Here is a 13,683-nt window from a genome sequence, read left to right as displayed (position 1 = left end):
ATTATACAGCCAACCCCCTTTACCCATCTTGTGCTGCCCCCATCCCTCTTTCCCTCTGGTAACCACTAATCTGTTAAGGGAGGGAATTCAGACTCAGGCTACAACATGGATGAAACCTGAGTTGCAAAAGGACAGATACTCTATGATTCCACTTACATGAGGTAGCTAGAGTGGTCTAATACATACAGAAAGTACAATGGTGGTGACCAGGGGGTGGGGAATGGGGAGTTATCATTTAAAGGGTATCGGGTTTTAGTTTTGCAAGATGAAAATTCTGGAAATGAATGGAGGTGATGGCTGTGCAACAGTATGAATGTACTTAACACCACTGAACTAACTGTACACTTTAAAATGATTAAGATAATAAATTTTATGTTATGTGCGTTTTACAACAATTAAAACAAACGAACAAATACTGTTTAAAAGCATCAAAGAGCACCAAAAGCAACCTGGACTTGCGGGACCCGGATTCTGGAGAAAAGACAAATATACTGAGAGGAGCCCTACATTCGCCTTCACTCGTTCCCTTGGGTCATTTGTTGTATTTGGAGGACTGGAAAAAGAGGCCAAGCAGAAAGTCACAGGTGGGCTGGCTATCAAGCAGCTAAGACTTATGAGGCAAAAGTCTGAAGAAGAGAGAAATGTAAAAAAGAGCCAGAAATTCTGCAAGCAATTTTCACTGAGATGTTTATTGACACATCACCTAAGCGTGGATGAGACACCAAAACACCAAACAGAAAGCAGCACTGGGAGACTAAAGAGCTGAACAGAGACTGTTGGCAGACTTGCAGTAGAGAGAGACAAAAGCTGGTATCTCAAGGCACCAGTAACTGTGAAGAGCAAACCAGTAAACAACTCAGGCTTTTAACTGAGACCCCAGAAGGGGTTATTTCCTGTGCGTAAAAACACGCCCTGGAAAAAAAGGCAAACTGAAAATAGATCAACCTTAACAAAGCCTAAAAGCCAGCTTCAACGAGATCATGGTGATCTTTGATCCTATGAAGGAAAACATCATCATCCAGGGCCTCCACAATTTTTCATACACAATGTTGGAAAAATTACCAGGCCTGTCCCCACACCAAAACAGAACAAGCACTCCAGGATCAAATGTCTAAAAACTAAGGGGGAAAAGCCCCAGGAAGTCAAAGTATTCTAAGACTCTGATACTATCCAGAAGTGGTTTAAAAAAAAAACTAATATAACGTAAACTATAAGTCAAGGATCTATGTTGTAATCTCTATGGTAATCCCTAAAATAATAATAATAAAAGTATATATAAATAACAGCTAATGGGGGAAGGGGATAGGATAATAAAGCATACTTGATTCACCTAAAAGGAGGAAAGAAAGCTGAAAAAAATCAAAAGAACAGATAAGACAAACAGGAAAAAAACAAAACAGGATGGCAAAAATAAACCCAAATACATCAGTAATCACATTAAATGTAAATGAATTATATGCTTCAATTTAAAAACAAAGGTTATCAGATAGGTTAAAAAGCATGTTGTTATATGGTACTTACAAGTGACACACCTTAAATATAAGGACACAAAAAGGTGGAAAGAAACGGATGAGATGAAGATTGCCATGCAAACATTAATTGTAAGAAAGCTCATATAGTAACACTAGACAAAGTAGTCTTTAAGCAAGAAGTATTACTAGTGATAAAAAAAGATATTTCAGAAAAATAAAAAAGTCGATTCAATAGGAAGATAAAACCCTAAATTGATATTCACTTTGTAACAAAACCTCAAAATATATAAACTAAAAGAATAAACAAATCAAATCTGAAGATTTTAATATTTCTTGGTAGTTGATAGAACAAGCAGACAAAAAGTTTAGTAAAGACGTGGAAGATCTGAACTTGATTAGTAAATCTGACTAACTTACAACACTTTATCCAACAATTGCAGATTGAAAAACTGAAATTAACTGAAATTAAAAACTTCTCTTCAAAGACACCACTAAGAGAAAAGGCAAGCCCAGAATGGAAGACACTACCTCACAATACATATATTATTTGACAAAGAACATTTATCCAGAACATATAAAGAACTCTCACAAATTACTAAAAAAACAAACCCCAGAAAACCCACATTTTTAAAAAAAATGGGCAAAAAAAAATTGTGTAGTTTAATTTATGTTATATATTAAGAAAAGTGTTTCTAAAAAAATTAGAAGAGGACTTTCAAATTAGTTTAAGGCTAATATCCTATCAAGTGGTTAGAATAATTGCTACCGTATCTAGTATTTGTGTTGAGTTTCTAAGTGTTCTAATAATGATGGTTTTAAATAACTTCTGATGACAATTAGGTATCTAAAGCCTTAGAAAGTCACTTCTTCAATGAGAATTTTATTATCAAATTCAAAATAAAAAATGAGAAAAGAAACAATACTAAAGATTTCTAATATGTTTGATAGCTTACACCTGGATCATTGATAAAATCACTGTTCTTAAATTAGGCTTGGGAAACCAAGATTATCTGCCCAAATGGGATGTCCACATCATAAAACTGCCCAGTGATAGAAGAAACTGGAAAAAGGAACCCAGTTGTTTAGAATATAGTGTCTGATACATAATACACAGTCATTGTATACCTGCTGAATGAATGAATTTATCCACCTAAGCACAAAGGTGAATGAATGTTAGCTCAACTCTGTGTAAATAAATTATCATATATATATATGATATTACATAAAATTATCATACACACACACACACGTGTATATATATGGGGAGCAGCCCCTTTATGGACAAAAGTTTCATTTCCTTTCCTACAGCAAGATATGACTGCACCACCACAGGGCCTACCTCTGGCTGAATTAATACTTGCCTCCCTAAACTCAGTCATAGATTGCTACATAATCAGTGCACACACACAAAAACAGTTCACAGGGCATAGTAATCAAGGTGTTTATGGCTCTATTAATTTGTTTGAAAGAGGAGCTAAAATGGACGGCAAGGAAGAAATCCTAATTATCAAGCACAATACTCTTAACCTTTACAGTATTTACGATGTTGCCCTAGTTTTATTTTACATAAAGGCCTAGTACCTGGCTTTTGACCTAACCATAAAAAGATGCCAAGGTATTATACTGTCAGTCACAAACGCAAACACTAGAGCACATATGGGGAACCTGTCTTGCACAGACCTTTCTTGCAAAAGCAGTAAGTAAATATATTGAACAAGCGTGAAGCTTAACAGTCCCAAAGCCACTTGATCCTATTTTCTTCTAAGATGTTATTTTGAAAACAGAGAAAGTACCAAGAAGACTCATAAGCAACCTACCTATGTTCTTCCAGAATACAGCTATTTTCAAACTTTTCTCAATGTGCAATCTAGAATACAGTAAAGACGCATTTTTTTGGAACTAAAAGTATCAAAATCTACGAGAGAAAAAACAGACTCACAAATTCTGTGATCTCCATGTTCTCATCCTGTCTTCTGATCTCCAAGGACATACAAATCCTTGGTAGCTTCAGCAAACAGCTTACATTATTTCTCTCAACTCTACTCCTTGACATCTATCACCTTTGGTAACTGCAACTTTCATAATAATGACCAATCTGATACACTCCTTACAGATGCCTAAATTTTCATCTCCCATCTTATCAGGATTCCCTTCACCCACGTATTGATATGGACAAATCTTGAGACTCTTCATAGAAGACATCAGGTGTCCCTGGTATTACAGACCCTCTTTCCTCCTGCCTCTCCTCGGTTACACTTCAACTGCTCCGCATTCTAACTGGAGCTCCAGGTCTACTGATCCCTTACACCTAATACTTCTGTTTCCTGGGACCTTGTGATTCACTTGCCTGCTTATTAAACAGCACAGATCCACGATCAACAATTTTAACAATGCTACTATCTTAGAATTCTTCCCCATACCGAATAAGCCAAATTATATCAGTAGGTTTTCCTTAGTTTTTGAATATTCTTCTCTGAGACTGCTTAAGTACCTCCGAAAAAAGTATAAATGCTGCTGACTGCCTCCACTATACAAAATTTGTGCCAGCTTACCCTAAATTATCTCCTCACAATTACAGATGATCCACTTAGTTATTTATAGATAGTTGACCCCAGCACAGGGGATATTCCAAACTTCCTCCATGTGTTAGTTTCCTATCATTGCTGAAGAAATTACCACAACTTTAGTACCTTACTTATTCTCTAACAGTTCTACAGTTGAGAAGACTGAAAACAGTTTCACTAGGATAATCAAGATGTCGACAGGGCTGGTTCTTTCTGGAGGCTCTGAGGGGGAAATCCACTTCCTTGTCTTTTTCAGCTTCCAGTAGCCACCTGTATTCCCTGGCTATAGCCCCTTTTCCATCTTCAAAGCATTATCACTCCAATCTGTCTCTGTCATCATACTGACTTCTCTTACTCTGACCCTCCTGCAACCCTCTTATAAAGACCCTGCACTTCTACTGGGCCCACCAGGATAACCTAGGAAAACATCATCTCATGATCCTCAACCTAATCACACCTGCAAAGTTCCTTCTGCCATATAAGGTAACAATCCCTAGGTTCCAGAGGTTAGTCATGGGCATATCTGGGGGTCTATTACTCAGTCTACCACACTCCTCAACACCTGACATGCTTCTGTCACCCGTAACTGATGGTCCCACCTTCTACTTTATTAAGGAGACCAAGAGCATCAGAAGAGTTCCTCAGCTTCTTTCCTCTTCACAAAGTTGTTGCTACATTCCACTTCACCTCTTCACCCACCATCCTTGATGACTTCCCATATAGCTCAAAGAAGCAGTGACCCTTCTTTCCTGGGTCAGCTCTCCACCCCAGGACTTTGAATTTATAGCCTCTAGTCTTTAAGGATAACCTGCAATAGTACTATACCTTTGTTATTTGTGAAAATGACTGGGAATATAGATAAATTCAAGTAAAAACATGAAAATATCTTTGACAATAACCAGAGTTTTATGCAGAAAATTCCTCTATTAACCTTCTATTAGCCTACATATCACAATAGTAAATGCTTTCCTATATCTTTTGACATTAATTCTAATTGCTCAAAAGTAACCTACAGAATACCATCCATAAATTTAACTCTCCCTTGTTATTGTATTCATTTTATAGTTTAAGCGGGGGAGGGAAATGAACTGAATATAAATATACCTGTGGATTATTTTGATAATTAAAGCGATTATATAACCTATAACACATTTTCTCCATAAAATAATCAGATCTTTCCCCAATCATTAATCTTTTAAACAATTAAAAAATTGAAAAGGAAACTTATACTAAGTAGGCTCAAACCAATCTTATAAGTTTAACCTGTTAACTTTTCTTAAAGAAGAGAATGAATTAAAAATAAGAAACAAAGCAGAGATTACAAACTCCAGCGCCTTCATGGGCAAAATACATAATGCAAGTCTCAAATATTAGAAAGGGGTATAGATCACATGTTCCATCTAGAGACATGTACACTTTTCTTTCTGGAACGCTGAACCTGCCAACAACAAAGTGAGTGCGGACAAATTGTGACCAACGGCTGCCTCCACATAACCTGTGATTGATTCCATTTCCACTTTCAAGAGTCAGTGTGTCCCATGCTATCTATATACACTGAGGCTCACACAGGGCATTTTAGATACAGACACCTCCTTGTCAGAGAAAAAGTCAGCTAGCTGAGTAGGAGGGAGGTGGGAAGACAGTGTAGCATCTTCTCTCCTCCCTCTGAGCCTGAGATCTAAAGTTCCAACAGTTAGAGCCAGAATTCATAGTAAAGAGAAATCTGTCTAGAAACCTGCACACCTCAGGTGTATGTCTTATCTAGCAGGTAAAGTGATCTGATAAGTCTGATTGAGGGTAAAAATCTTCACAGAAAATAACAGATGTCAACAGAAAATTTTTTTTGATCTTTGGAAAATTAAAAGCATTTATTTATCTTGACTGAAGTACTGGTTACAATGGAGCACACATGTGTCAAAAATAACTTTATATACTTCAGTTTTGCACGTTTCAATGTATATAAATTTTACCTTAATTTTTAAAAGCACTTATTTAACTAAGCCCAGAATACTACACATAAAAAGGAAAAATAAAGAGGATGAAGGATGAAAGAAGTCTACCTTATAGAACATGAACCTTATAGAACCTTATCAACACTTAAATTTCTTTCTGCATCTATAATTGCATATTTTAATGAGCATTTTGAAAAAAAGCATGATATATTTAAAAATGTGTATATTAATTCAAAGATGTATGTGAGTGCCTTGTTTGTGCAGGGAGTTGTGCTAGGTGTTGGAGACACAGTGGTGACACAGACATTCCCCCCCAATAAAGTTCAGTCTAGTGAGGAAACGAGGCACTAAACAGTTGTTAATAATGATAAATGCTACAAAAGGAGTACCGAGTACAGTGAGAGCAGCTGGTGCCAGTGTGCAGTACACAGCATGAGTCAGGGAAAGCTTACCAGAAATTTAAGCTAAGACTTGAAGGATAAGTAGGCAAAAAAATCACATAAAAATCACATAAACATTCTGGAAACATATCCAGACAGCAGACGTGTGAAAATCCCGAGATGAGAGAGAAGGACTTCAGCAGGGCAGTAACATAATCATGTGCTTTAAAGTAATAATTCTAGAGCAATATGAAAAAGAGAATAGAGGGGAGCATAGTGAATACTATATGACTAGTTACTAAGAAATGAAGGTGCTTTGGTCTTAGGTACTAGATATGAAAACAGAGAAATTTCAGGTTCTAGAAATACATGATGTAGGGAGAGAGGGAGAAGAAACTAACAAGAATAATTCCCAGGTTTCTGTCACGATCAGATGGAATGACACTGATTATGAGCTCATTTGGAAACGCCAAGTTTGAAGTACCTCTCAGACAATGAAGGGAGCCACCAACTAGATAAATGAATTTACGAGTCTGAAGCTCAGAGAATGAGGCTGGAGACATAATGTGGGAATCACCTGAACAGAGGCACAACAGAGAGCTAAGGTAAGCAAATAACAGGTACCAGGAGAAGGAAGCCTAGGACTAAGCCCCAAGAATGCCTCTCTTTTAAAGGGCAGAGGAGAAGGAAGAGTGACTGAGAAGAAACAGAAAGGCAGGAGGCATACCAAGGGAGTGTTTGGTCACAGAAATTAAGAACCCAACGCGTTAGAAGACGAAAAGGTAGTCAACTGTGCCAATGCTGCTGGAAAAGTCAAGGAGCATGAGGATTAGCAGTGAGCTTTGCTGTCAGAGATGCGCAGGCGCGGTGATCCTAGTTAAGAGCGAGAATGAATAGAAGAGTTGAGATAGAAGCGTGACTAAAACATATTCAAAATGAATAAAAGATGAGAAAAAAGAGATAGCAAGTGTCAACATTTCCTATGAGACATTTAGCTGTGCATGGCAATGAGAGACCCTGGGAAGCAGTGCAGGGGTCCAACTGAAAATGTAGTGGGATTTTATTTTGAGGATGCCAGTGACCTGAATGTGTCTAATGCTGATGAGTAAGACCAGTAAAAAGGCAGAACCTGAAAATAATTCTGTTTTTTGACAAAGCAGAAAGAAATGAGATTCTTAGCACAAGTGAAGAAATGGCATTTGATAGGTGAGGAAACACTGCCCTCCATTAAAATGGGAGGGAAAAAGAGAAACACAAAAGGGGAGAAAATATAGGGAAACCTGTAGATTCAGAGGCAAGAGATGAACCCAGCTTCCACCTGATGCTTTCTCCTTCTCTCTGAGAGGCAGAGGGCAAGACTGTTTATTAAGAGTAAGGGGACCAGCAGGACAGCTGGAGGTTTGAAGAGAAATAACTCTTTCAAAGTGGCGGAATGAGCTGAATAGAGAAGAGTGAGACTACTGAGCAGTGTGGAGGGCTGACTAGAGGTTTGTGAAAATGCCACAAATAGTGGCACTGAGCTACCCTGTGTGAGGTTTCCCAAGTGGGGTTTCTACCAGCAGAAGCCCAGGAAAGGCAAGCTGCTGGGTTTATCTAGGGTTGTGGTACTACCAGCTGGGTTTGATGAAAAGATGATGGAAAATATTAATACTAGTTAATTTTTACTGAGCACATTACTATAGTCCAGGCCATACAGGTGCTTCATATGAAAGGCTCCTTTAAGCCTCATGGCCACTCTACCCAATTAGCACAATATTATTTTCATTTTATAAATGAGGAAGCTGAGGAATGATATGGTCACGTAACAGCCAGGATTCAAGGTCTGAGATTTCATTTGCCCCCCAACCAACAAAAAAAGTGGTATGTGTGTGTGCTGAAATAAAACAGAAATTTAAAAAATCGCATGGTATAAAAAGTATATAAATAATTTTAAAATACTCCTTTTATCAACAGAGTGATGGACCATGAAATCACAAGTAATTTTCTATCTCAGTGTTTGTATTTAAAGACTCACCAAATCCAAAACTTAAGGAGGAGAGCAGTAAGTTAACTTATTTCACATTTAAATCCCAGACAATATATGTTTTCACATGCTATCACATTTACCTCAAAATGTCAACATAAAATGAATCTATACCCTGAAGAGGAAAATGAGGTTCAGAAAGGCTAAATAACTTGTTAAGTGTTTTATCAAAACCCTGAAAAATGAAGTAGCTTCTCCTTGACCCTCTTGCCACTAAGCCCTATAAAACCTGGGGTAATAGGCCTGATTGAATTCACTCAGCAGAACAAAAAACTTTACAGCTGTTTGCTCTCATTGGAAATTCTTTCCAAACACTGCTTTATTCTACCAAGTAAAAGAAACCAGGACACGCTCTCACCATTACACTAATAATCAAAACTAAAGAAACTGAAAATAAAAATTCGAAAAGCAGAGAGTAAAATCTTAGAAGAAAATCATTACGTCCAATTCTCAAACATAAACAACGAAGTACGTTACTGGGCTTGATGATTTTGCAGACACAATAATTAAGCCTGACGGATCTTAATAATCATTCTAAAGTTAAAAAACCTGAGAGTTTAATCTCCTTGAAAGCTATTAAACAGCCTACCTCAGGTCCATGTTTTCCAAATTGTTTTAATGAACAAGATATTTTTCTTGAATGATAATAAAACAGTAATACTAGGTGAAAAAGGCAATACATATCTGAAGAATTTATATATACACTGCAAGGACTTACAGTCCTTGTAAGACTGGGAGAGATTTATCATTAGGAGTGGTAGATGGCAGCTATTACAAAAATATTTGTATTAATATGACATCCCCTGTAACTGAGGATATAAGGACATTAGGGTTTAAAAACTTGCAAGAGAATGAATATTTCATCTCTCATGTTGTCACTCAATCACCCTTACTCAAGAAGAGACAGACTTTTCAGTATTTCACATATTGAAGCATAAGTGCTAGATATTTAGAAAAATATTAAATCTTTCCCTTTCAGTTTTCCATTCTAATCATTAAGCATAGGAGCAACTAAGATTTTACTCATATAAGCTAAGGTTGGCCCTTATGAAGGAAATAGTATTTTAAAAAAAAAGAAAAGAAAAAAGCTTTCCACACTGAGTTGTACCATCCAAATAAATGTGACAGAAAAAAGACAGTGTTTTGAAATGCTTAACTTAAAGGAAAAACAACAAAGCTCTACTTACCATATACATTAGTATGTCTCTAATCATCACCATAGCTGTCTGATGATCGTTCCAAGCTTGATTTAGTGTTTGAAGAAAGTTGTTATTCAATGAATTTAGTACATCTTCTCGCACCTATTAACAGAAAACTTCATTAGTTTCTTTATACACAAGCACGCGCGCACTCATATGTATACATGCACATATCTGTTCAACAAAATAATGAAGTGGAATCTTCGATTTTAGAACAAAGAAACATGTTACAGACCAGTAGAAATATTTTAAGCTATAATACAACCTATATACAGATAACTAACAAATGTGTTTTGTATAGTCCAGACCCTTCTCTTGACCTCCAGAATCATAAAGCAACCTCTTGGGCATTTCTCAACCCGCCAATGACTTAACCTCACTGTCAGCATAAATACTTTATAAAGGAACCACAAAGGCCCCACAGAACTGGCCCCAGGCTATTGCTCCAATTAAATTTCCTACTACGCTTCCCCTCCCCCATCTTTGAAGAATGGTCGAAAACACTGATTTTGGAGTCAAACTACCTGGGCTTGAATCCCAGCTCGCTGACTAGCTGTGCAACCTTGGGTAAAGTATTTAATCTCTGTGCTTCAGTTTCCTCAAATCTGAAATAGTATCCATTTTATAGGATGGTTTTAAGGACTGAATTACCACTAGTAATACAGGTAGAACAGTGTCTGGCACTCAGTAAACACTCAGTGAGCATAAACCATTAACTTAATGCACTACAGCTACCATGGAGCTGCATACAGCAAATGTGCTCTGCCATCTCCTCTGTGCTGGTTCACATACCTCACTCTCTGCCTTTTTTTCTGCACAAGTTTCACCTCCACAAAAAGGTCTTCCCTGACATCCTATTTCAATAACGTCTATCTCTATTCCTTTACCCTACACTTTATTTTTCCTCAAGTACTCATCACTAATTACTAGTATATTACATATTTATGTTTATTATTTCTCCTACTAAAATGTAAGCTCCACGGTAGCAGGGAGTCTGTCTTTCCCATGTGTACCTTCCACATCTAGAACAGTGCCTGGCATATAAAAGACCCTTTATTTCATCCCCACCCTCCAATACCATGATCCACGTCCAACAAGGTAAGCTCTTTCAGGATATCTGCCTTTGCACATAAAGTTCCTTTCAGTCTGAAATGCCTTCCTAATGCAATCCTGATAAGAATTCAGGAATTTCACAGTCCACAAGCATACTGACACCTTCTCCAATATGAGCTTACTGACCACTACTTCTTCCTGCTATGCTATCAGTCCAACTGAAAGGTTATTTGACTAGGAAATAGAATCTAGACTCTGGTTGTAGCTTTGTCATGAAAAAGTAGTGTGTCTGTCCTCCAAGTTCCTACAACACTTTGGGACTATACTGCCAACCTATGCAGTTATTCAAATCCAACCAATCCTCCATGGTCTAGCTCAACTCTCAATAACTCCAGCTTAAAGTGACATCTTCTATCTCTAAACATTCTTTACCATAGAAAATCTGCAGTAGTGGTTCAACTTTTTCAGGTTGGGGAGAATCTGAAGTCATCATGTTCTCTGAGAAACAAATTATTTAATATGTGTGTTGAGATATATAGACACCTGTAAACCCATATTATAGATACATGTAAATAAAATGTCACTGTGTATTAGAACTAGAATAAAGTGGTTCGAAGTGCCAAAGATTAAAAAAAAAAATACACAAAACACATTACTCTCAACCCACAGGAGAGTAAGCTGAAGTTGTGAAAACTATATATTTTCTTATTTATAGAGGAAAAGAAGTCAGTGAGAGATTTTAGTGATGGGACAATAAATCTATTCTACTAAGCATACGGTATGAAAACCACTAGCCTATACCACATAATTCAGAATGTTATTACATAATCTTTTGTTCACAGACTCAGCTCCTTGACTTCAAATATATCACCCAGAGATTACTCCATAAATATGCTGACTACATCAAAAGTGATAAACATCCACGTCAGTTAGTTGACAGTACTGTGTTAAACAAACACTTTCATGCAAAGTGGTAATATACCAATTATTTCAACTCATTAAGTCTACCACTCATCATACGCAAGTTCCAAAGGTAGCTAACGCTAAAAACAAAAACACAGCAAGTTGCAAATGTACCTATTTACAAAATTCTTCAACCTTCATATTCTCTCACTGAACCACTAAACTTTGAGTAGCAATTAAATCAAAATCATGACAATACTAGAGAAACTGTACTACATAACAAAAATTAAATTATATCTTCCAAACACCATAATATCTAGGAATTAATTATTTGTAAGGACTTAAGTGAACTTCTATATACCCTCTTTGTTATAAAATCAAGTTATATGTTAACTGTATTAAAGTCACCCTGATTTTGGAATGCAAGAATATGCTTGGTATATTTGTTGGATAAATGAAAAATTTACCAATTAAATTTTAAAAGTTATAAAATAAGGCATATTTTCTAAAATCAATGATTTATACACTAAAACATAGCAACAAGTGTAAGATACCTGCCTTTCAACAAAATTAAAATGCGATCAACTAGCACAATGTGTCATAAATGATAAAATTGCTTTATTTGCATTATACTTCAAAAAATCATGCTGACAAATCAGTAACAGTAAATTTTACTTAGCAGAAAATAAGCTGTTATAAACTGTTAATTTTGTTATATTTATTTTTGAAAGATTACACACACGGACAGGACTGAAAGATGAAAGATAAATACCCTTAGGCACACTTGCTGCAACTATCTCTTAATTATTCAGATCACTTTATGAGCAAAAAACTATTCCTCTAAAACTGCCCCAGAAAAATATCTTCATACTCTGATACATGAAAAGTGAATGCATATTTGTTCAAACATATACAACAAAATGGTAGGAATGAGGTGAAAATTCAATCTTTATGAAGATCAAAACAGGCTTTTCAAAAGAAGATTAAGTTGGCATATAAAGCAAAATACACATAAAGTGAAAAAAAGATTTAACCTTTATTTTACAAATTATTAACATAACAATACAGAAAACTTGAAATAGAAAGTGGGAACTGTGTGTTGTAACATGATTAATCTTTGCACCAGCAAAGGCAACCCTGATGTAGAGGTGGTACCAGAACCAAATGGACCTGCAGATCAAGTACGACCAGCATCATTACTTGAGAAAATCTACATGAAGATTACCCAGATAAAGAACTGGAATTTGAAGAGTGAAACGATTAAGAACCATGGAAGTTGAGAGCACGATGGACCAGCTGTGACAAAGAGGATAAACGAGTAGCTGAAAACTGATGGCTATGCAAGACATCTAGCCTTGCAAAGGATAAAGCAAGACACGGTAATTTAAAACAGTAGATCACAAACTTGGCAAAGAAATAGAATCCCATGGAGACTAATAGATTTCAATGAAGAGAATGAGAAGACACAGAATGGGAGAAAATATTAACAAAAGACACACACATCTGAAAAAGGACTGTAATCCAAAATACACAAAGAATTCATAAAACTCGACAATAAGAAAACAAACAACCCAATTTTAAAAACTGGCAAAAGACCTGGACACCTCACCAAAACGATATCCAGATGGCAAATAAGCACATAAAAAGATGTTCAACATCTGACCGGTAAGGAACTGCAAATTAAAATAACAATGGGATACCACTACACATCTATTAGAATGGCCAAAACCCAAAACGACATCACCAAATCCGGTGAGGATGCAGAGCGAGAGGCACTCTCAATCAGTGTTGGTAGGAATGCAAAATGGTAACAGTCACTTTGGAAGAGAGTTTGGCAGCTTCTTACAAAACCAGACATACTCTTACTATATGATACAGAAAATTATGCACCCTGGAATAAATACCAAAGGAGTTGACAATTTATGTCCACATAAAACCCCCCACACTGATGTTTACAGCAGCTTTATTCATAACTGCCAAAACTTAGAAGCAACCAAGATGTCCCTCAGTAGCTGAATAAATAAACTGTGGTACATCCAGACAGTGGAGTATCATTCAGCACTAGAAAGAAATAAGCTATCAAGCCATGAAAAGACACACAGGAACCTTAAGTACCTAGTACGAAATGAAAGAAGAC

At 36.5% G+C, this 13,683-nt stretch overlaps 1 protein-coding gene across 4 annotated transcripts in view; it reads right to left on the bottom strand.

Moving 5' to 3' along the window:
* The window catches only part of CUL3 (cullin 3), a 98,380-nt gene that overhangs the window by 46,080 nt on the left and 38,617 nt on the right, over positions 1–13,683 (bottom strand). For all 4 annotated transcript variants that reach the window (XM_027119947.1, XM_027119956.1, XM_027119965.1 and 1 more), the window contains one exon: positions 9,579–9,692. In XM_027119947.1, the coding sequence (XP_026975748.1) occupies positions 9,579–9,692 (114 nt within the window). The remainder of the gene's footprint in view (positions 1–9,578; positions 9,693–13,683) is intronic.

Source organism: Aethalodelphis obliquidens, unplaced genomic scaffold (genome assembly GCF_003676395.1).
Source record: "Aethalodelphis obliquidens isolate GAN/ISIS:26980383/991018 unplaced genomic scaffold, ASM367639v1 scaffold2, whole genome shotgun sequence".
In the NCBI taxonomy this organism is placed as follows: Eukaryota; Metazoa; Chordata; class Mammalia; order Artiodactyla; family Delphinidae; genus Aethalodelphis; species Aethalodelphis obliquidens.
The sequence above is the reverse complement of the archived record's forward strand: the minus strand, read 5'-3'. Positions and strand labels throughout refer to the sequence as shown.